The sequence below is a fragment of the Centroberyx affinis genome, unplaced genomic scaffold (assembly GCF_046629955.1).
Source record: "Centroberyx affinis isolate AG114_WGS23_722 - 3 ecotype Tasmania unplaced genomic scaffold, CSIRO-AGI_Caff_v1 ptg001955l_1, whole genome shotgun sequence".
NCBI lineage: Eukaryota > Metazoa > Chordata > Actinopteri > Beryciformes > Berycidae > Centroberyx > Centroberyx affinis.
Window position 1 is genome coordinate 108,011 of NW_027280312.1, and position 24,082 is coordinate 132,092.

Here is a 24,082-nt window from a genome sequence, read left to right on the forward strand (position 1 = left end):
AGACCCATAGTCCAGGCCTCTGCATGAAAAAACCAACAATTCAGTTAGGTGGAATTAAGATGGAGAATAAACAGCAATAACCAATTGGCACCTTTTTAACAGCCAAGAAAAAAAAACTGCAATTTTATTAATATTTGAAAGAAGCTCCATAGTTCATGAAAACATTTTTTTTTCGGTGCATGTCATTTAACAATCACATTCTATGAGGAGAAAGAGATATACAGAGAGAGAAAAATAAAACATTACAAGCCACTGACTTTTCATTAAATCTCAGTACAGACATTTTTCCTTAATATTTCAAATAAAAGGCAAAAAAAAAAAAGAATAAAAATAAAAAAAGCAGCCCTAATCCCATTTTTCCCCCTCCCCGGCCCTCCCACATCCCAACAAAAATCTTTAACAACTGAAAAAGAGAGAGAAAAAAATAAAAACACAGATACCCTTGAGGGCGACAGGCTAGAATCCCACAGTGCTAAAGAGTGAGACGCTCATTGGTTTTAGGAATACACAGCATGGCGATGTAGCGCTAGGTCAATCTGAATCAGGGGAAGGAAGTGGGAGGTGGAGGGCTGTCAGTGTGGGAAGGCCTCGGACTTCTCCACCGCCTCCACCCCCTCAAAAAAAAAAAAAAAAAAAAAAAACAGAAAAAAGAAAAAAAAAAGAAAAGAAAGAAAAATAACATTGGATCCCAAAAACCCCTGCAATAAACGAGCCACATAGAAGTAGGCCATAAAATCCCCCTCTTCAGCCCCCCCCCCCCAACCCCAACACTTGTGCATAGATTCATGATCCTTTACAACCAGCTCATGTTTTAAAAACATCCTCCAAGTGTGAAAAACTTTCCGCAAAAGTCTGATTTTTCTATTATTTAATACCCGCCGTAGGAGAATGAGAGAGGAAAGAAAGAGTAATGCACAATGTTCCTGATTCAGTCAGGACGGGACCTCATTAAGAAAATACAATAAAGATTCAAACATACAGCATTTTGCATGTTATTCACTGTCTTTTTTCTAACAATCAAAATCATTGACCACTTTTTGTTTTTAAATGTAAAGCAATTTTAATATATAGATTTATATATAAAGCACTCCATTTTCATTTAAAGTCCATTATTTGGTTATTATGTAACTGCTACGGATTTAGAAACAAAAGGTATTTTCTCTTCTTCTGAAATCCATAACTTTCAGTGCTTAGAATAGTTTTTTTTTAGGTTTTTTTTTTTTTTAGATCATCCTTTTTTACTCATCATAAAAATGTACATTAAAATGGCGTGGAGTTGGTACTCTGGAACCCTGGCCTTCCTGAGACAAGATCCACTTTTTCGTGTGTGTGCAAGATAGTGAGCAATTATGTCTTCTTTTACAAAGGAAAAAATATATATATAATCAACATAAAACATACAGGCTTCAGATAGTCCATGAAATCAACATTGACATAGAACGAAGAAGTCAAAGGTCAAACAGAACATGACAACACTGTTCGATCCCAGAGTTCTGAAAGTAGCACAATGAATCTTCATTCTGCAAAGTGTTGTGGTTTACTTTTTAAATGGAAGCATTTGTCCTTTTTGTTTTTCCAACATTCCCACGGTTAAATTCCTTTTTTTTTTTTTTTTTGAACTCCAGAAAAAAAACAAAGTGTTTGTAAACTGTCGGTGGCCTTGCAGGAAACAAATGACAACATGAGAGAACCGAACATAAGTGAAACAGAGCGAAAGCTAACAAACCAAAAAGGTAGGCACCTCTGAAGTGAGCCCTAGAAACCAAGGCTCCATCTGATGTCTTGTCCTTCACTCTCTCCGTTGCTCAGATTTGGGAGAGCTGTAAGTCCCTCTACCCCAATCTATGGCCACAGGTCTGCAAAATACTTTTTTTGTTGCATTTTTTGTATATATATGATTTTTTTTTTCGCTTTTCTGATTTTTTTTTGTTTATAATCTGAAAAATGGTGCAATACTCAATTATAATCCATATTTTCTTGGATTATTCCACAATGAAAGCCACTAAGGTAGATAAACATATTACAGATTAAAAACACACTTATTTTAGTCCTTGAGTAAACATTTACACGTGAACTGTCCCCATCTCCCCTCAGTACTTGTATCATGTTGTTCGATTAGCTGGATGAGGGGTGAGGCCGACACTCAGTGCAACGCTAGAGGCTAGTAACAATAAACATCAGAATATATTTTTGACAAGCAAAAAGAAAAAAAACAAAACAAATCAATAACAACATAAAACTAATATACTGAATTGAAAAGAAACACAAAGCGGAGACTCATCCGCTGTAATCACAAGCTCACAATTGTTTGAACCTCACATACATTTTCTCACCTGACGCACTAAACATTCATCCATACAACATACAGTACAAGCAACCTTGTGCAAACACTCAAATACAACAGATGTCAATTTGCCTTTATATCGATCTTTGTTTTCAACAACACTCGTATTTCAAATTTAATTCACTCTGAACCGATGCTATCAAAAATCTCTGAAGTGTATGAATGAGACAAAAATCACTACAAAAAGTGTTCACATTACATTATTGGCGCTTCTTTTGATTCAAGTATTTGTTTTCATTATTTTGTATTACTCTGATATGTTTATGATCTTTTCTTCTGGGAAATATAACGTTGAGGAGGATACACAGGGTAAGGGCTGAAGCCGGGGCAAAGGGGGGGAGGGGGGGGCTTAGGCTAAGTGGAAAGAGAGAGATCTAGCCATATACACATATACACCCATTATGTACTCTTGATTGTATACATGTATATGAACTAGCATGTGCATATTCAACCCAGGCCTTTTTTTTTTTTTTTTTTTTAAGAAAGATTTGTTATTTCAACTCTTTTCGGGGTCCCTGCCCCAGACCCTTGCCTGATCCATGATTGAGAAGCATATTTTGCTAGAACTCCAGTTGCCTTTGAGTCCATGTGATTTTAAAAAGGGAGAGCATCCGATTTCCAACACTAGCCAGGTAGATAGGAGCGGGGCGGAGTGGAGGCGAGGGGGTGGGGGGTGGGGTGGGGGGGAGGGCCTCTCAGTGCTGGTGCTGCGCCGAGAAATCCAGGGCACATCTGAGACTCGGCTGCCGTCCCGCTCGTCCGTCCTCCCACTCTGTACGACTCCCCACTTAAATCGCCAGTTCCTTGATTCAAGTCCAGTGTGGAGTAAATGCAGGGTTTTTTCAGGAACAAACAAACAAACAAAACAGGCAATAGTGATTGTTTTGTTGAATGACACGCGAGTCTAGAGCGACTCTGGAAGAGGGTGAATCCCCTATTGGTTTTAAGACTTGGTACCGAACTTGAGGTGTGTCCCTGTTTCTGCTGATACGGTGGGTCCCTGCTCAGACCCTGACCCCAAAGCCAGATTTGAGGAAATGACCTGTAATGTTGGCTGGCGCGCCCTTCAGGTTGGAGGTCAGAAATGAACACCGTGGATACAGCTTCCCCACTAGCGGCCCAGAGAACGAGCCCAAATGGGGTGAGAAGGCGGCGGCTTGCAGAGAGAGAGAGAAGACAGGCAATCTCAGCCTTGGAGTGCACAGCTGAAACATACATTAGGACTTGTTTTTTTTTTTGTCGTAGTTTCTAGTTTTTGTGAAAACCTTCACGATAAAGAAAAAGATCATGTTTTTGGTTTTTAAAAAGATGTACCCGATGTGACCCATCAACAGTGCACAGAGACACATTCTGGGACAACCCCCTCCTGTGACCTGGTTCTCCACTCTTCTTTTAGTCCTCCCATTGGTGACAAGACCAGCACCGTTTTATCTGTCCTGCCCCTCTGCATAACCTCCCTATTCCTCCAATCTCCTACAGCCGGAGCTTGTGATGTACGCCACTGCAGCAATTAAGGAACTAAAGTCTCATTCCACTAAAGATAAATTAGGATATGGCAAGGTGGAAGTAGATATTTGTAGTTCAGTTGGCACAAGACAAGAAGAACTGCCTCCGTTTCCCAACCACTCGTGCTTCCAGCAGGTCATTTAGTGTTATCTAGTGGGAGATCAGACCCTTGAAGCTGTGCCTAACCTAGTGTTTCTCCTAGTAAAGTTAGCATTACAAGAAGGATATACAAGAGGCTCTTTCAGAGGGTCTCCTACAGGTTGTCATGGAAAGGTGGGGTTTTTCAGGGAAGCTGCCCACTACTGATGATGGGGAGATAGTGGTAGGGAAGATTGGCAGATGTGAGGGGGAGGGGGGGCGCTGTGATTTTCTAGATGGCTGTGAACGCGCACCTCCTTGTCTTTGCATAGAAATGGAAGGCTGCGATCAGTTGAGGTGGTTCTAAGTGTAACTGAGTGCTCCCAGAGTTAAACATAAAGCACCAGTGTGAGTGAGGCCCGTCAAGACTAAAAGATGCGTGTGTGTGTTGTGAGACAACATGGACTGGAGGATGAGTGGCGCAAGAGGGGCAGAGGAGGTTAGCTCACCATCCTAGAGACTTTTCACCGTTGATTATACCTTTCCCACCGTATCAGACTCTTCACCTCGCGCCCCTATGTCTGATTCTAACGACTGCGCGAGCCCACCCCAAATACAGACCCGACCCGTCCGCTGAGATCAGCAGTATTAGTATGGCCTTGCCTTTCCCCCAGAGCATGCCGTGTGGCTGAGGCACACCTCAACACCACAAACCGGTTGTGCCTAGGGGGTGGTGGGAAGGGCAGGAGAGCAGCTGAACACTGCATGGAGACCAATATCAAAAAGCCATAAAATCATTATCAGAAAACAAGCATTAACTATATCATCATCATTATCAATGATAACAGCAACAATAACAGCAAAGTTGATGACAACAATAAAAAAAAAACATCAATAACACACTGGCAATTCCAGAAGTGAAACCAAGAAATAAACACATCAAACGCCTCCATCTCTGGCTAAAGTGATCCTTGCATGAGAGAGACACAGAGAGAGAAATCGAGAGTGGAAGTGGAGGTTGCTGAGGACAGACTCTGGCGCAGTAGTAGTAGTTTTAATACAGGTGGGCCAGTTCTGAAAGAGCTGCTCTTGGCCTGGAGGCCCAGGGGGAGTGGGAGGGAAGCCAGTCTGTGGGAGAGGGCTAGGGTGGGGTGAGAGCTGCTGCAGAGCCCGACACTCTGCAGCAGGCAGGCACTCAGTGGCCACACTATCATACAGGTTGGCAGGGCCTCCGATAGAGAGAAGACAGACAGAAAGAAAGAAAGAAAGAGAGAGAGAGATGGCGATCCTCCCTGCTGGATCGTTAGAACATAAACGCTTTTAGCATTTCCAGACACCAAGGCTAAAGATTTCAAAGTAATGCAATGTAACAGTGATATTTACTTTGATATAGTAAGAGGACAAGGACAAGTGCTTCAGGTTGTTTTCCCTGCCACACCCGCCATCAGAATTTAGTCAGTTCTTTGTTTTTCCCTTCACTTTGCTACCATGTTTGACATCCTTCCTGGTCCCACCGACTTGAGGGAAGAAGGATAAAAAAAAAGAGAAAAAAAAAAGAGAGAAATCTTCTTCACATCCATGTAAAGTTCAAAAATAAGTGTACAGAGAAGCCACCAAGCAGATTGCTTTTTTTGTCTTTGCTTTTTCAGTTCAGTTTTTTTTTTTGCCAGTGTTGCTTCTCCCGTCTTCTAATTTGTTGGCATTGAAGGTATAATGAGCTGCGACGCTCTTGCTAAGTGCTATGATAAACCACCATCTTCAGAAACCAGTATCTTTGTTCCATACTTTTGTACCAATACAAACGTGGGCAAAAGAAAAAGACTGCCATCTGGTCTTCTGAGTAAAAAGGAAACAGACTCCTCATTTTGGTATGATGCCCCCTCCTCCAGCACTCACACACACTCACACACACACTCACACACACACTCACACACACACACACACTCACACACGCACACACTGACACACACCTGTCCTTCCCTCTCCCCCAACCAGTCACTGGCGTAAGTGTGGAGAGCGGGCTGGCTGGGGAAGTGCTCGGTGTGTACGTCCTTGTGTCTTGGACAGAAGATCGTTTGAGACCAGCGTGCTTCTCTCCTCAGCTCACACACTCTTGGGGGAAGATGAAGGGTAGTAGTGGCAGTTTTGGGGGAGGAGGTGGGGCAGATATGGAGTTCTTGCAGTTTAATCATTCCATATAGTCTCCTCTCCTTCTGAGAGAGGTGCAGGGTCGGGTGCTTGGACGGTAGAGTCTGTGGCTTATATTGCACGTCACTTGAAATGGTGCTTGGGGAGGAGGGGGGCGGGGGGGTTCAGTATGAACTATACACCGGTGGGACACATTTACGACTTGAGGTTTTCCACAGAATCAGTGAGAGGGTCCAGGACTGAGACCAGACTGCAAGTTGCCCGCAGATGAGTTGAGGTGCATTAAAAGTGTTTGTTTAACAGTTCCATAATAATAGCAGTGGTTAGTTTTGTCGGCCATCACATACATATACGTACATGTGACGTCCCCAACCCCCCACCAGGTAAGATTGACACATTTGAATAAAGTCATCTCTCAGCTTCGTTTGCAATGGTTCAAGAAGAAAAAAATAAAAACACTACAAAAATAAATGGCTTGAACAAGGCGAACAGAGTTGCATCATTCCCTTTGAGCGTTGTGTGGGGGAATTGAATCTGCTTGCGAAATGCACTGAAGTTGTGAGCTGTGGTTGCTTAGGTTAAGCCGCAGCAGCATGTACTCTCCACTCAGGTTTTCGCTGGCTCAGAAATGAGGGTGTGCAAGTGTCAGTATGCTTCTTCACCAAGTACAGAGTGAGTGAGGATAGCGGGGCAGGAAAGAGGTTAAGGCTAGTAATAGTGCTGAGAGAAACAAACGTTGAGTCTGGACCGGCTGAAAGTTCTACAACCATTCTGATTGGCGGTGGGGGGTTTGCTTTGGGAATGATGCGTTTTCATGGATCTCTGAGGTGCAGAATGATTGCCTCAAAGGGCAGAGAGGGATGACGCAAGTTTAAAGATGGCAGCTCGTCATCGTGTCAGTTCGACTAAAATACATGTTTCACACAGAAAGTTCTCAAATGTTCATTTCTGTAAAAAGTTCTCTTTCCTTTGTTGAGTCAAAGAGTTTTCCTCTTGTGTTTCCAAAAGTAAAAGCTGAACACTGTGACCAAAGCCTCTTACCGAGATTCACAAAAGAAATGCAACTGAAATGTCATTTTTTTTTTAAAGTAGAAGAGGTCGAGGAGGGTGAGCAGCCAGGACGTAGCCTTGTCCTCCTCTTGTCTCCTCCTTCACCGTTCCACCCACACTGATTATCTCCACATTGATTTGCTATGTTTTTGCTCCTGTCTGTGTTCGTTTAGCCTGGGCTCCGCAGTCCTACATGGACTCCCCACTCAGTAGGTCCCCAGGCAGCAGCGTATTGATTGGGGTGGGACTCCCCATGACCCGTCCCTCCTCACTGCTTGGGGGGCCCCACAGGCTGGAATACTGCTGCACGCCGCCCCATAGCAAGTCTCCGCCCGTCTTGGCTCCGGCCGCTCCCAGGCCGCCGCCGCTGCTGTTGCCACTGCCATTGTTGTTGTTCCAGTGGGGTGAGTGACCGATGGGGTGAGAGGCTCCGGGCCCGGTCCCACCCATCCGTGACTGATTGGTGCCTGGATTGGCCTGCCAGCTGGTTGTTCCCCCTAGCGACTGGCCCTGTGCAAAGAAGCGGTTCACTTCCTCCTCTCCGGCGAACTCTGCCAGGATGGTGGTGTTCCCCAGCACACACCTGCACGGACACCGAACAAGAGAGACAAACTGTTAATTCCACTCCTAAAATTTCACTTCATCTTCAGCTAAACCAAACTGCTTCTCTGAGACGTACATGTGCAGGGACTTCTGGGCCTTGGCGGCCTCATCCTTGGAGCTGTAGCGCACCACAGCGTTGCCCTGCGTCAGATTGAGGTGGAATGTGATGAGGGGGCCGTGCTGCATGCACAGTGTCCGCAGAGTCGAACCATCAATCTGGGACACACACAAGCACACAGAAACACAGTGAGGCCACTAATAGAAATTTACCGCATTTGTAAATCTACAAATAAATGTCTTCGAAGGGAATAGAGCCTAAATGGTTAAAAGGTCAAGGGAGGGGGGTTGACTGGAAACTGGTACCTGTGGAGTGAGGTTCCTCAGTACCAGCCAGCTACTGGTCCTGGTGGAGCTGTCTGTACTCCATGTGGTACCTGCTGTATTAGAGAGAGAGCAAAGGAAAAGAGAGATGTTAAGATGAAGTTCATGCTTACCAAATGAGTGTAATACCAATTTCAGCTACAATAACTGAATGGGTGGCGTCAATTTCTTCTATATGGGAAACCACCTCATGTCAGTTGACGATGCAGAGGATATGTTCAACCACAACAGTATCTTCTTGAGGCGTTGTCTGCCTGCCTACTCTACACCTACAGAGTGCCTATGGCTGTCAGCTACATCAAATCCTCTTGCTTTAACCATATGCATAACCATAAACCATACACACCAATACATTGTGCCTCCACAACCTCACCTTTAGATGACATATTCACCCCAGCAAAGGAAATGTCTTGAAATTTGGCAATCTAGCCACGCTACATGTGCAGCCAGTGGTTTCTGTGTACCTGAACCATTTTCACTTTTCATGTCCACTCTCCTCACATAGACATACAGTAAAACAAGGTTCACTTATTTTGAATGCAAGTATATATGTTACGTTGTAAAGATGATATAAAATATCTGGAATATCCCTTCAAGGTTACCTGAGGAGTAGGAGCTGCTCCAGCCTTGGGCCAGGCCCAGGGAGTTTCCCCCCCAGGTTGACGAGGGCTTGGTGTTGGTGAGGCCAGGTGGGGGGCGGGAGGGGGCCGTGTTGCTGCTCCGGGGGCCCTGGGGGACCTTCCACAGCTCGTGGGACAGAGAGCCCTGGCTGTGGGAGATGGGCCCTGGAGACCAGGTAGATTTCATGTCTGACAGTTTACCTGGATGGAAAAGGAGGAGGGAGAGGTTGGCCTGAAGAAGCAAGTGGCCGAAAGACACCTGCTCCCACAGGAGAGAGTCCTACAGAGCAAGATGCATGCTAAAGTGCCTATATTTGAGATATGGTTTAAGTGTTTATGGGTTCTTTTATCTTTGGTTTCCAGTGGAGAGTAAACAGCAAGGTCAGATGGAAGATTCAACATTCTAAGAGTAATAATAAGCTATTAACATAAGCGACACCATCAAACTCCAAAACCAAATGCCATCCCACAGCCCCTTTGCAGCATGGTATGCTAAGAAGAAAAGCTTGTTTTGAATATTACAGTACAAATCTGTCTGTTGTTCCTGTGTTTAACCTAAAGTTAAACCCAGGCAAGTCTCACACAGGTGTGTATGTGTGAGAGAGAAGAGAGAGGGAGAGAGACAGACCACAACGGACATTTAGGGCTGCACTAAAGTGGATCAGTGGGTTAGAGCTCAGTCCATGCCCAACAGTCACAATATAGCAAGGAGAAACAAGAATCTACAAACCCCTCTGTTTCACACTTCCCATGCTACACACAAGGATGAAGGAGATGCACTCACACCACCAGGGAGATATGCATTGCACGAGAGGCACAGTTGAAAGGGAGACAGCTAAAATGAGGGTCATACTTAATTAGATGCAGTGACTTGGATGGACAGGAGGGATGTGGTTGCCTAGTGAATGGTCCATGTTCTGGGAGTTAGAGCAGTAAGGAGAGGAGAGGGGAGAATGTTGTTTTGCAGTGGATGACCCACTGCAACGGGGGGAGACAAGGTTGTGGGCTGCAAGGGGATAAACTATGTACCTGCATCGTCTGTCTCCGGGGACGAAAGACTGAACGAGCTAGTGTAGGCACTGACTGGCCAATCAGTGGAGGGAGGCAGAGCCTCATTCTGAGATGAAGTGGGGGAGGAGCCTAAGCCGATGCCAGCAACACAAACAAATAGACAGAAACAAACAAATAAGGAAAAAAAGCAGAGAGAGAAAATGGAGTAAAGGAAAAGAAGCTCTACGAATGATGACAGTGAGCTCATTTAAAAAAGGAAAAAAAGAAAAAGAGTGTTGAGTATAAACTGGGTAAGTGATAGAGGCAGTTTAGAGTAGGAAAACAAAGAACAAAAGAATAAGAAGCAGGCTCTCTCTGGTGCTGAACAAAATCTACCCTACAGATTTTTTTCAAAACTTGGAAAAAAAAATATCCGCTGAATTTCTGCAGGTAAAAATGAGATGCTGGATTGCTTTGATTTTCTGGGTTTGAATATAGTGAATTGAATATAGTTTATCTGTAGTTAGTGTGGTTTACATTTTTTCACTCAAATGAATTGTGCAGCCTTACTGCAAATATTTATATCTGATGAAAACCACATCCAATATGCTTTGACCCTGTTCTCACCTCCACTCCTGTCCCGGAGCAGGTAGCGGTTGACATCCTGGATGTTGGTGTTGATGGTGGGCCCACTGGGGACACTGCCTGGGGTCACGTTGGGGTCAGTCTCAGGGTCAATGTTCTGGAGGCCCTTCCAGGGCACGCCAGGGCAGAACTCTAGAAGTCAAAATGACAATGTTGTCAAATTTTTTTCTATCAGAACCTATACGAAATTAACTAATTACTGCTATCATGATTGCATGGCTTTATATTAACAAGACTAAGTGTCTAACAGCCCTGCGACGTTGAATTTTGTGGAAGTGTCTCTGCAGGGAATCGAACTCTGGTCTCCCGCTTGAGAGTCTGAAGTCTAACTCGCTGCGGGACACGTGACCCATAAAGTGATGAACAGAGCAACCGACCGACAATACCATCCATAGAGCCCCTGCTGTCGTGGGGCTTAAAATTATTCATATAATTTAACTAAATGTTCCTAACCTGGAGGCCAGTTGATATTGGTCCCATTGGCCATCTTGTCACTGCTACTCTTGCCCTGGCCCCAGCTGTCTGGGGGCACCAGGGGGCTGGTAGGGGAGTCTGAGCTGGACATCAGGTTGTAGGGGCTGTACGAGTCCTCCAGCTGGGGGGGCTTACCTGGGGGGCCCAAGTTGGCACCTAGGAGAGAAGACACAAAACCAAAAACATTTAGTAAGGTTCACAAGAACCTATCAATGCAACAGACAAAGAAATAGTTTCGATTTTTTCCCCACTCAAGTCAACAACAACAGCCATATTCTGTGATGTGTTAATCATGCTTTTGTTTACTCACACGACTAATTTTTAGGATTGTCTATGTGTTCATTCTCAGTCTAATGTAAGAACTGAGAATAAGGTGTAATTGAGAAAAAGAAGATTGGCTTATTGTCGTTTAATCAAGGCAATGAGTAGCCATCACAATCACACAGTTTGCATCACATATGAAACACAAAATGTGTTTGTTTGAGTGACTGTTGTTATCCTCATTTCCCAGGATTCCTTTTCCTTCCTCACCATGCTTGCCCAGGTTGGGCTCCAGAGGAGAGGAGCCTCCAGAGAGGCTGTCCATGGAGTTGGGGTGTGTCCACTGCGACAAGCGCGACTGGGGCTGGGGGGACTCCTTCATGGACAGACCTCCCACCTCCATGCAGTTTACATTCATGTTTGGATTCAGTCCAGCTGAAGAGGTTCGCAAAACAGATAGATGTTAGTACACCAGCCAACAAGGATAAGAGCAGTGTTGATAATTATGTCTCGTGTACTTTTTTTTTTAGCTCATAGTGACTTAACCAATAACAAGCCAGCACTGTGTGGTTATGTATTTGCCATGGGTTGTAATGTTAATGACACTCACAGAGAGGATAGGGGCTGTAGGCGTTGGGAGAAGACTGCGGCTCTTTGGTCTGCAGGTCAGGGAGGCCTGGAGCCTGGGGGTGGCCTGGAAAAGAGTCCAGGGCTGATTTGGCCGGGCCAGGATGCAGGCCCGTGTGGGAGGGGGGAGGCTGCTGTTGCTGCTGCTTCATCAGCAGGGCCTGGGCCAGCTGACGCTGGTGCTGTTGGATCTGCTGCTGCATGTTATTGATTGTACGTGCAACCTGGGAGGACGGGATATCACAACAGAGACACGGTTACGATATATACACATAGGCATTTAAATCTAACAAGTGAAATTAGCATTGGCCTGGGCCATTCTTGTAACCACTTTATTTTCTCTTTCAACAAGCAACAAGTAGAAATACTACACCTCAGTAAGATTACGTATCTCTCTGTGATCAGTAACTAAGAAGGAAGCAGGGTGCAAGACAGAAACTCTGGAGGTTAAAAGGGAAACTCACTTGCTGCTCTTGTTGTCGAATGGGGCCAGAAACATTGCGCTGCGCCTGCAACATCTGCTGCTGAATTTGTAAACGCTGGTACGCCTGTGGAAAAACACAAACATAAGTAAACACACTTAAGTCTAGCGGGTAGCTATGTGTCAGATAGTATCCAGTCCATACAATAGATTAGGTAAACGACGCTGTACAACTACTGAAGATAGCTAAGATACTATGCAAATTTACAATTAAATTACAAATTTACGTAAATGCTTCCAGGACCCAGGTATGTGCCCTGCATGCCCACTCAGTAATCCAGAAATGTAAATCTGATGTATCTGATATATCTAATGGCAGAGAAGACCGAATGAGACTCACCAGTTGCAGCTGGTAGAGTTGGTTCAGAAGGGTCATATGTTGAGGGTTTATTGGTGAGGTTAAAAGTGCAGGATTCAGACCAATGTTTTTTGCTGCAAACTGTAAGAGCTGTGCTTGAACCTGTGGGCCGAGAACAGAACACAATCAATACATAAAAAAAAAACAAGTTTCATCAAAATGCTATAAAGGGGAGTGTGTGTTTACGTGTTTGGTGTTTGGTTTGTCTATGTGCAAATGAGGTCAAACAATCTATTTTTGAAGTTAAAGTTAAAGTTTGAACAGCAAAAATAATCTGCCTCCTATATTGATGTATAAAAAGTTGAAAGAGGCCTAAACTCATAAATAATAAATGAAAAACACATACTGGAGTTTTTTTTAAATCTGCATCTGAAATATTTATCATTGCATACTTAAAAAATGCTTCTCCTACAAATCTATTAGTATAGTAAGTGAGAAATGAGGCCGCTTGTGTGAGCGCTTGTGTGTGTGTGTGTGTGTGTGTGTGTGCACGTGTGTCTGTGTTTACCTGAGGGGAGAGAAACTGAGGCACTTGAGCACGTAGACTAGGCTGGGAGGAGCTGAGAGGTGGCACTGGCGGCTGAGGAGGCGGCTGCGGCTGCGGCTGCTGCATAGCCCGGGCTTGTGCTGCTCCACCACTGCCAAACATTCCACTCTGCATCTGGAGGACAGAGGATGAGTCAAGGGAGAGTCAGGGGACTACAGTTTCAATCAAAAACAAACAGACTTTGTTTTATTATCCACTTCCCCTGTCAGTTTCTTGTTTATTTATACATCAACACCATATTCCACTGCCAGGAGTCTGGCAACGCCACAGGGTGCCTGCAGGTCCTTAAAAGGTCTTAGTGTTTTAAGTTGGATTATCTATATAAATGCAAGGCCTTAAAATATCTGATATATCGTTAAATGTTGCCTTTGAGTCTCAGTTTCTGTTTCAGATGTGTTAAAAATGTTCCTTTTTCACTCAGTGCACTACCTCTCTTGGGTAGAAATCTTCCTGGTAGCTATATTCTAATACTGTTACTGCTTTTTGCTCCTCAGGTTTACTTTTGGGTTGAAACAGGTCTGTAATGTTATTTAAAGCTGCATAAGGCAAATTCAGATGTTGGCAGCCCCAAATGGCAGCACAAGGTAACTGTCAATATCCAGAAATCATGTAACATGACCTCAGTAACTTGTGCACTCCACGGAGCCAAGTTTACTGGCTGGTGATGGTGGAGGAATTTTTACATAAAAATCTTGGCAAGTGCAGCTTTCTTTAAATTGGCATTAAAAAGTTCTTAGGTCTTAAAAAATGTCTTACATTTAACTTATAGCCACCCTGTAGCAGCTAAGGTACTCCAGAGACCATTCAAACCTCCGAGCTACAATTTAGCTTTTCCACTGCATGGTACCGGCTCAACTCGACTCTACTCGCCTTTTTTGGTTTTCCATTGGGCAAGTACCAGGTACCAGGTACCATATTACCTGGTACCTGGTACTTTTTTTGGTAGCACCTCCGTCGAGGTTCCAAGCGAGCTGAGGCGAAACCAAAAGATGATGTGAAAACACTGCAGACTACTGATTGGTCAGAGAGACGGGACATCCTGCACAAACCCGGCATATTTAAATAGCCAAGCTACTGTAGTGGCCGCAATTTTTTTACTTAATTTAACTTAACTTAATTTTCATTTAATTAACTACTATTAAATGGCAACCCGCAAAACCACGCTGTGGTCAAATGACGAGGTGCAGACGTTCCTGTTTGGTTGCCGACGAAAGGATCCAGCGAGAGCTAGATGGGGCGACGCATAACGAGAAGGTCTACGAAGAAGTCTCTCAACTGCTGGCCACACACGGCTACCAAAGGACATTCCAACAGTGTAGTGAAAAGTTAAAAAAAACTTAAGTCACTACCGAGCTATCAGGGACCACAACGGCCGGAGTGGTTCGAACAGAAAGAGTTGGAAGTGGTTCGACCAGATGGATGCTATTTACGGCCATAGAGCAGCGAGCAATGGGAGGGAGGGCGGCCTCGACTCATAGTTTGCTGTGTTGCACAGATTTTTTTGCATCTGAACATTGGCATTGTTCTATTTATGTATATAGTTTGCTTTTTTATTTGCACATTTGTTTGTTTAATAAACTGTTTTGTTATATCCTCCGTTGTTACTGTGTGTGTCGCGTTGAATGACATCACGGCAGTTTCACGCGACGTCGCTATGACGAGCAGTTGTGTGTGTGTGTGGGTGTTGGGGGGGGGGGTACTATCTGCAGTGGAAAACCAAGTGGTACTACCAAAAGTGAGTAGAGTCGAGTCGAGGCGAGTTGAGCCGGTACCATGCGGTGGAAAAGCGGCTTTTCTTACACCTTGTGGTGCTATCCTACATTAACAGCCGTTTCATTTCACGTACATTGCGTGTGGATGTAAGAATGGCTGGCTCACCTTATCCATGAAGGGCAAGCGGGGGTCTGCCGAGGGGTCTTTGGAAAGGAGCGGAGGCCGGGGGCAGCTCATGGGCTTGTTGATGAGGCCGTTGTTATAGTCATGACCGGCCATGCCCATCCCCCGCTTGTCCAACTCCGTCTTCTTCTCCAGCAGAGCACTCATGGCCTGGTCCAGGTTCATGTTGTTGCTCTTCAGAGCCTCCTCTGCTGGATCCCTCTGCAGAACAATCCGCAAAACAGTCAACAATAGGGATGCAGTGATTAACCGATGTCACTATTAACTGCAATTTTAAATGCCACGGTTTCCTAACCAGAAGCATTTTAGAAGCTATGGTTTCCATGTCTACGGTTCTATGCTCTTTGAATGCAGCCTTGAGGTTGCATGAGATTGCACCTGCCAAAAAGTCTGATGAGAGAGAATCATGTTGTTTGTGTGCAGGCTACATTAGCTAACAGAAAGCATCAAAATCCCAGTCTTTTATCCACCAAAAAAGCCAGGGCTGTCTGTGTGAGGCGTGAGAAGTCGTGCACTGAACGACAAATCAAAAAGGCAGTTCATGTATTATTATTTTTGTTTCAAAAGGCAACTGTAAATTCTAAAAAAGCAACTACATACTTTTGTCAACTGTATTTACATGTTTTCAATATACGCTACCAAAACAAATGTAATAAAACCTTTAATTATAAAATGGCCATTTGATTTCCCCCATCTTTAGTGTTGTAAAAATAAATTACTACATAATAATCGTAAAGCGTGACGTTTCCGCAGACTATAATCCTACCATCAAAAACTCATACCATTGCATCCCTAGTTAACAGATAGCGCTTAGCAATGGTATAGAAGAATTAGTTCACACGAGTGACGAGCGGCCTTATAGGCTCCACAGAAGCTGCTTGAACTCACAGGGAAGCCCATGTCTGTCAGCTGTTTGATGAGACGGTTCATGATCCAGGCATCTTCCTGCTTCCCTGGGATCTTCCCCTGCGAGTGGAGGAGATGATGAAAGAAAATTATTACCACACTTTTTGTATTGTGAAATTTTAATATCAAATTGTTAGTGCATTTTTGTGTAAGCAAACACCATCTAAGGGGCCATTCAGTAAGTAATTGCTAGGCCCTGCTACCTTCTGTGGGCCCTTCTTGGATGCATTGCCCCAAGAGTTACAGGAGGAGTTGCTCTCCTGGGACGCAGCGCTGTTCCACATGTCTCCCTCATCAGCGTCCCACTGGCCCCCGGACAGGCTCAGCTCTTCACCTCCACCTCCCCACCCGTCTTGCATAGGTTTGGGGGCTGGACAGACAGAACAGAAGAGACGATGTGGACCAAGACATGTCTAAGGAGGAATCCTGTGATGTCCTTTTTGGTTTTGACAGTAAGCTTGTGATTCAGGTAAAGGGAGCAGTCTTAAAGGAAAAACTGTGTGTGAGGATGGCCACCAGGGGTCAGTGTGGATTTTTGCATAATATTCTCAGTGCTCTTGCCTCCCTCATGTCCTTGACTTGACTATTGATCTTTCTCAGCAGTGGAACACAGATGAGACTTTTTTATTTCTCAAAAGGTGAACACAAACTAGGTAAACACTACCTGTGAAAACCATACAAGTTCATGCTACTCACCAGGTTTGCAAGGTGCAGATGCCATAGCTGGGTTGCCCCTGCTGTAGCCATCGGGGCCGTTGTCTCCCCAGCCCCCACAGCTCCCGGTAGGTTTGCCCCAGGCAGACGTCCCATTGTCCACGCTGACAGGAGCGGGTGCAGGTTCCCCCCAGGTGCCCTCCGATTTTGCATGGGAGCTGGGTACTTCTCCCCAACCTGGAGAAGACACAAAGACAAGGACCCATCAGTGAAAGAACTAATCATACTGTATTGAACATACACCAACACAAATCAACTACAGCAAACTAGAATGCTGCTCTGACGCCTCACGCAAAAGCATTAGTTAATATTAACTATATGGCCTCATCTGACTCATAGAACAACTGCTATAGGACGTAATATGGAGAGAAAATGTACAATTATTTTAGTTCATACTGAGATTTGAACTGCAACTGCAACATCAGAGTTAAGATCGCTTAATTCTTTGTTACAAGGCTAAAACACAGATGCATTTAGGCAATTTAGGCTATTTTCAAAAGTTAATTTATAATTTATTGTAACTGGCTGAAGCACTCAACAACTGCTGAAAAATATAGCTGTCAAATAATGAAAAAGTTAGGTGCAGTTTCACAAGCCATTATCAGGCTTGAGGCGTTTGGTAAAGTTGGTTGTGTTGCTTTGCGTTGCTACAACTGTGTGACATTTTGTGCTTAGTACTGGAGTTTGCGATGCGTCTGCTCTCCTGAATGCAAAATACTGCCAAATGACTGATAATGAATTCTCTTTTGGGACCAAATCATCCTCATTTACTGAGGAGGAGGACGGAGTCCTTTCTTTCAGTTGGCGTCGACTTCTCTCCTCCACTCTTTGCTTAATGGCCATCCACTCAATCTGACTTCTAGTTAACGACTGGTAAGGAGGCATCAACATCAACTATGCATGTGCTTAGTGCATGGACACTGCAGAGTGGGAGGATCAGTCGAACAAGTATGTTTAATTGTTAATGTGTGAAAGAGAATGATAAAGAAGCCTTAGATATTGCACATGTTCAAGTCGTGATTCCAATTTCAATTTGATTAATCATACATCTATTTACTAATGGATTTACAAAAAGGCACCATTTTTTTTTTGCTTTCCTTGAAACCTAATTTTCTCCTGCCATTTGTTGATATAAAATTATGTGCTAATCTGAGCCTCTAATCAACGCCAAGACCCGCCTTTATCCTTCTGTTTTGGAGTGTGAATTGCCAGTCGTGCAGGAAGGCAGAAACCTGGGCTTGGCTCAGCAGGGTGGTGGACAGAGGGAGAAGATGCCCATTTAAGATTTGGCCCAGCCTGGTGCCTCTTGGCATGGAAGACACAGTTCCATCTCTGGGCCTGTGGCAGTGCCAGGCCCAGCTTAGCTCTCTCTCCATGGAGAGGTCAAGTCCTAAAGACATCTCCAAAATCATAGTTAACACTTTCTAGCCTGACCTTCTAGCCTGAGCGTGCAGAGCACCACACTGATCCAGGGACGACATAATTGACATGCAGGCACAAAACTTTACCCTGTCCTATTTGTGATTTTTTACATTTCCTGTCCTGTGGTATTAAGAGGTAAGTGTAAGTGGTATTAAGAGGTCATCCATATTTGTTTTTAACTTCTTCTATAACTGCTGCAAACCAGCAGTTACAGAAGAATCAGATGAATACAAAGTGGGGTCAGCATGCAGTGTCAGGTGATGAACAGCAGGGGGCACCTGACCCCTCTCAGCTCCCTGGAACCTCCTCCACCTCCTCCCTTCAACTACTGACAGATGGTGGCTCCCCTATAATCACACACTTCCGATCCGGCTCAAACGGTTTGTGGTGAATCGCTATTTTCACGAGGCGCTTTGTAAACAGCATTCTTGGGCTTCCTTCGGGTACCCACGTGAGGTTGCCAGGGTTACCCGCACAGACGGGCCCAGTGTTGTGAAATGTGAGGAGCTGTACGGAGGGATGGGGCTGGCACTGCTTGACTCATTTGGTTATTCAATTAGATGTAAATCCAAGGAGGGCAAACAAGGTCAAGATTTTACCTTTAAGTGGATCAACAGCTTGGAGCTTAGCACTGCACTGCACTAACTACCTAAACAGCTTTCATGTTACCAAGTCATACAACTAATGCTTGACACTTTTCTCTTTTATAATAAGGGGGCAAAGAAAAAGAAAACAAAGAAGACAAGAACAATATGCAATACATATTTCAAATTTCTTTACCAAATTGCCTTCTGCCTACTTTATGTCAAATCATTACAATCTGAATGTAGACAATGTAATCTAGCTGTACACTGTCAGCAGAAACAGACTGTTATGACCAAAATAGCTCCTCGGGTTCAGGTTTAGGCTATGTAGTGCAATTTAACATTGCAATATCATTACACAATGCAGTTGTCTTACCTTGAGCCATCAGAGGAGCTCTGTTGTGAGGTGGCCCAGACTGGTGTTGCGGGACGGGGTCCATGGACCCACTGGTGGGGCCTGGGTTCTGGGGGTTGTGGCCGTGGCTCTGGAGGGGTGGAGGTGGTCCATGGTAGGGGTGAGAGTGGGAGTGGGGATGGTTGTTGCTGGGGCCTGGGGGGTTATTGCCTCCTCCAGGGGTCACTTTACCCTGGGGCATTCCTGGGTTGTTCCTGTCCCACAGGTTGACTGCCTTGCTGTAGGTACCAGGGTCTCCCCAAGCTGAGGTTCCATCATCTATCTCCATTTTGCGTCGGATTGAAGGTGGGGAAGGTTCCTCCCAGCCGGTGGGCTCTCCTGAGGACTCCTGCTTACTGCCACCCCAGCCTCCACCCTGCTTCGCCATGCTCGAGCCACTCCAAGAGCCCATGCTCCCTCCTCCACTACTGCCATTGGGCCCATCCTGGGACTTTCCCCCCCAACTTTGGGCAGGGCCACTGGGGCGCTGGCTAACTGGCTCTCCCCAGCCCCCACCTCCTCCAGGTCCAGATATCCCAGGTCCTGGAGCAGGCTTTCCCCAGCCTCGGGGGCTCTCCTTCCAGCCTCCTGCCTCTCCCTCCCAGCCAGGGTTGGTGGGACTGCTCTTCTTGCTATCTTCCGGTTCTCTCCAGTCTCCTCCGCCATTGCTCCCTCCACCAGTGCCCCAGCCGTGGGATGCTTTGGGTTGCTCTCCCCAGCCCTGGGGCTTTGCTTTATTGTGAGGCTCGTCCCAGCTGGCTGATTTCTCCTCTCCCCAAGATTGACCACCATTCTTGGGTATATTGGTGGTGGGGCCTCCTGGTGGGGGGTTTCCCCAGCCACCAGAACCACCAGGGGGCTTCTTGTTGCTGGGTGGCTCTCCCCAACCAGAGCTGGGCTGGTTGGTAGCGGCCATGCTTCCACCCCAGCCTGGGGCTCCCTGAGAACCAGGCCCATCATTTTTGCTCCCAGAGTCGGTCCTCTGAGAGGGGCCCATGTTAGTGTTGGGGGGCCCCTGGGGGTCGCTAGGGGTGGTGGGGCCAGAGCCCCAGGAGTCAGTTCCTACATCATTCTTGCGGTTGGTGTCGTCCATGTCCCAGGAAGTGTGCTGGCGGACAGGGGTCTGTCCCCAGCCAGTGTTACACAACACCCTGGGGTCCAGGTCCTGGGCAGGCAGCAGTGGGGCTGGATCATCGCTGGAGGAGCGGTCTCTGTGATGGGGGCGTCCTTCCATGCTGTCACTGCTCCCCTCACTGGCGGCAGTTGTGCTCACAGCTCTGCTCCAAGGACTAGCCTGCGGATCCTGGGGAGGAGAGCTGGGGGTGTCCCAGCCTCCCTGAGCCTCTCCAGTGTGCTGCTTCCCCCAGTCTCCACTGGACTGGTCGCCCCAGCCTCCAGAGCTTCCTGCCCCACCTCCTCCATGGCCCCAGCCCGAGTCCCAGCCAGGTGCCTCCTTAGATGAAGCTGCCTTTGAGTCTCCACTGGTGCCCCAGACGGAACTACCGTCTTCTCCATTGACCTGTGGGGCCCCTGGTGGGGGCTGGCCCATGGAGCCCAAGCCCACAGGCGCACTACCCCAGCCAGGCAAGCTGCGGATGGGGCTGGGGGGCTCCTGCTTGTTAGTGTGATTTGGTCCGTCAGTTTTAAGGTTCTGAGGTTCTGAACTGAAAGACACATTCGTGGACGGGGAGGAGTGTGGCTCTGAGGGGTCAGAGGCCATCATGCTACCCCAGGCGCTGCCAATCCCCGATGGGTTGTTGTTAGTGTTGGCTCCAGTACTGGTGGTGGCCTGGGTTGGCGGTGGGCCGGGTGGGTTGCAGAGGTTGGGTGCGGGTTGAGGAGGGGAGTTGGGGTTGGCTCCCCCTGAGCTGCCTCCCCCTGTGCCAGCCCCATCATGCCCCAACACGGGCCAGGCAGACGGGTTGGCGTTAGGGTTCAGGTTCAAGTTAAAGTTGGTGGTGGAGGACACGGAGGAGGAGCCCCAGCCCCTGCTGCCTCCTCCCACTGGGCTGTCACTCTTCCCGTCGCTCCCCACTGAGGACTGAGGGGGGCAGTGGGCGGGTCCGGGCCCAGATCCCCAGCTGCGATTGGCTGCGACCTGGTTAGAGAGCATGCCGGCTGCAGTATGATTGGCAGGGTTGGGCCCAGTGTTGGCCTTGCTGCTAGGGTGGTTGGCAGGGAAGTGGCCTGTCTGGCTGTTGGCCCCCGTGGCCATACTCATTGTACTACTACTGCTGCTGCTGGCCGGAGCACCAGGGTCAGTGTCCAAAGGGCATCCTCCTGGAGGGGCCTGGCTCTGGCTGTAGGTGATGGAGGGCCAAGCCTCTGTGTCCTTCTGGTCTATGATCAGTTGATCCCAGCCACTGGGATTGGTAGAAGTTGCGGCACTAGTGGCACTCCGGTTGGCTGGCAGGTGTCCCCAGAGGGGATTATCATACTGGGCTCGCTGGCCACTCTGTGGGGGCAGTTCTGGACCAGATGAAAGAAAGAGGAGAGGACAGGAGAAGGAGCAAATGAAGAGAGAAGAGAGGTATAAGTTAAGTACGTCATCACACCCACACACACTTGGCAAGGATGAAATACCATGGCAACATTTAAGGTGTCTAAATATAGGTAAATTCACAAGATGCTTTATTAATGGAAATAAATACCACCCACACTGAAAAACACTAAACCACAAAGAGAGGAGCAGAGAGGGCTTTAATGGGAAGATAAATACAGCATTTATCCACTCAGGTGCAGATACCATACATTTTTAATTTTTTATACCGTTTTCATGATTTTATTTTCAAATACACTATGGCTCAGGATAGGAATAATGTTCTTCATGATGTATTGCAAATGGTGCACCATTAAAAGTTAAACTGAATTTGTTGAATTAATGAAGACTAAATAATCATAGGTAGAACAGTCACAACATTTGACCCCAATTCTCTAATTCAAAAGGATTTCAGTAGTTCTTTAGTGAGGGGAACCAATCAAGACCAAGATACTGGAAGTAGTCTGAACATGGCTGTAAAACAGGGATTTTTGAAAATGCAACTTCAAATTTAACCACTCAAACAAAATCTAAATTTCAAGCATTTCTGATCATGCATGTAAATAGAGGAAAATTACAATTCCTATAATATTGGACCTTTAAATTGTACTATAATTGCTTATAATTATACTACTACTACTTATAATTATAATCGCGCAGACTTGCCAAAAATGCGTATAAACAGCGTAAATTTGGGAAAATGGAAAAATCAGCTTAGTCAGTCCCTGCCTATGCCAATGCTCAATGCCCATGTGCAGTTTGATTGATTGGCCAACCCCTTGAGGAGCAAAATGGATGCAGACAGACAGAAGGACAGAGTTTTCCTCATTTTATAGTAGGATATATTTATATATATGTTTTTATTGTGCATTTTAGAGGTCTAAAAATTGTACCACATAGCCTACAAAAAATTGTACCACATACAAAAAACAAAAAACTATCTCCCAAATCATTAAATAATGCCTGCTTTTCCCCTTTTGGGTCTCTTATAACAGGGCACCCTTTGCAGCAATCTCATATGAGGGAGCCACATTAGAGGAAGCATTCAATGACAGGGCCCAGACAGCCAAATCACCCTTGACCTCTGGCCTCCAGACCCCTGCAGTCTTGACCCCTGGTTGACATGCGGCACAACTATTCTGCACGAGCCCCAGGCAGCCCGTCCCCTCACCACAAAGTCAGCCTCCATCTGCCTGTGCAACTGCTCCAACAACCCAAAGTAAATACTTGGACTTATTTTTCTCAAATAAAAAGCCCCGCAGAGTGAGTTGAGTGAACTCCCTGGAGTCCCAGTGTGCATATGGAGTGAGTTGGTATAAAAGAAGCCCGGCTCCAGAGGCTGCTTGCTGCACTAATCACCCTGGCGCCACCTCAATTCCGCTTCTCTGCTGTTCCTGTTGCTGCAGCCTCTGTTGTTGTTTATGTGTGCCATCACATGCATGCTTAGTCTGTACGCACTGATTGTGTCACAGCCACACAGGGGAGTGACAGCATTTGTGTACACCCCCCCCCTTACTCTCGAGCTTACTTACAATGCTTGCAAAAGAGTGAGGCAGAGAGAGGAGGCAGTGAGAAAGAGGGGAAAAAAAAAAGAGGGCACTGTGTTTCTGACACACACAGCGCCGTCGTTCTGTAGCGTCACTCTACTGAGAAGTGCAGGACCGCCATTTTCTCAGACCTGAACCGGAGCCAAAAAGGCTCCGAGCTACCGTCTGTATCTCCACCATTGCTGCTTCAATAGCACACATGCCTCACTTGCTTACAATAAACACAAGAAAAGAACTCAACATTACACTGGCTGCAATGCACTGCCGTCAGAGCTCTAATGTTTTCTAGTGCTTATCTACGCAGTGTGCAAAAACAACAAACCACCAAAATAATGCAGGAGACAAGAGGGAGAGAAGCCTGTTAAAACAGGGGGAGGGGGAATAGAAGAGGGAAGGAGGGGTGCAGCAGAGGGGTGAAATACCTGTGGAGAGGTGCCTCCCAACCATCCTGAAGAGCGCTAGGTTTTGTGCGACGCGGCGGCCATCCTTGTCTCAATATGTCTGCTCGGCTCGCCAAGCTTCTGAGGCTCATTTTTGAAATGCTGCCAAGAAGTTGCACAGCTCTTGCGCGGCATGAGACACCCCCCGCCCCCCCCCCTTCCCTTCCTTCCTCACCCCTCTTGCTCTCTCCCTCCCACCAACACTGCTTTGGCTGGGTCCCTCCTCTTCTATCTATTGCCTCCCTCTGGCTTTATTTATATCATGCTCTATTCCTATCCTGACGGAGGATATTCTCTCTCTGGAAAAGCACTGAGAGAAAGCTGGGTGGGGGAGGGAGGGAGAAGGAGAGAGACAGAGAGAGAGAGAGAGAGAGAGAGAGGGAGAAGGAGAGAGAGAGAGAGAGAGAGAGAGAGAGAGAGAGAGAGAGAGAGAGAGAGAGAGAGAGAGAGAGAGAGAGAGAGAGAGAGAGAGAGAGAGAGAGAGAGAGAGGTGGTGGGGGGTCTGGGTTAACAGCTGAAGGTTAAAG

The 24,082-nt window shown here is 46.4% G+C and overlaps 1 protein-coding gene across 1 annotated transcript; it reads right to left on the minus strand.

Moving 5' to 3' along the window:
• Position 1: 1 nt before the first annotated feature.
• tnrc6c1 (trinucleotide repeat containing adaptor 6C1) lies at positions 2-21,498 on the minus strand (the record flags this gene model as incomplete). The annotated part of the gene is made up of 18 exons (XM_071530686.1): positions 2-7,709; positions 7,806-7,945; positions 8,093-8,166; positions 8,713-8,931; positions 9,760-9,870; positions 10,348-10,497; positions 10,819-10,995; positions 11,371-11,535; positions 11,711-11,951; positions 12,192-12,275; positions 12,549-12,668; positions 13,075-13,227; positions 14,992-15,210; positions 15,898-15,975; positions 16,119-16,285; positions 16,612-16,806; positions 17,862-17,999; positions 19,012-21,498. Coding segments are annotated over 18 exons (5,312 nt in total), but the record flags the coding sequence as incomplete, so codon positions are not given.
• Positions 21,499-24,082: the final 2,584 nt, after the last annotated feature.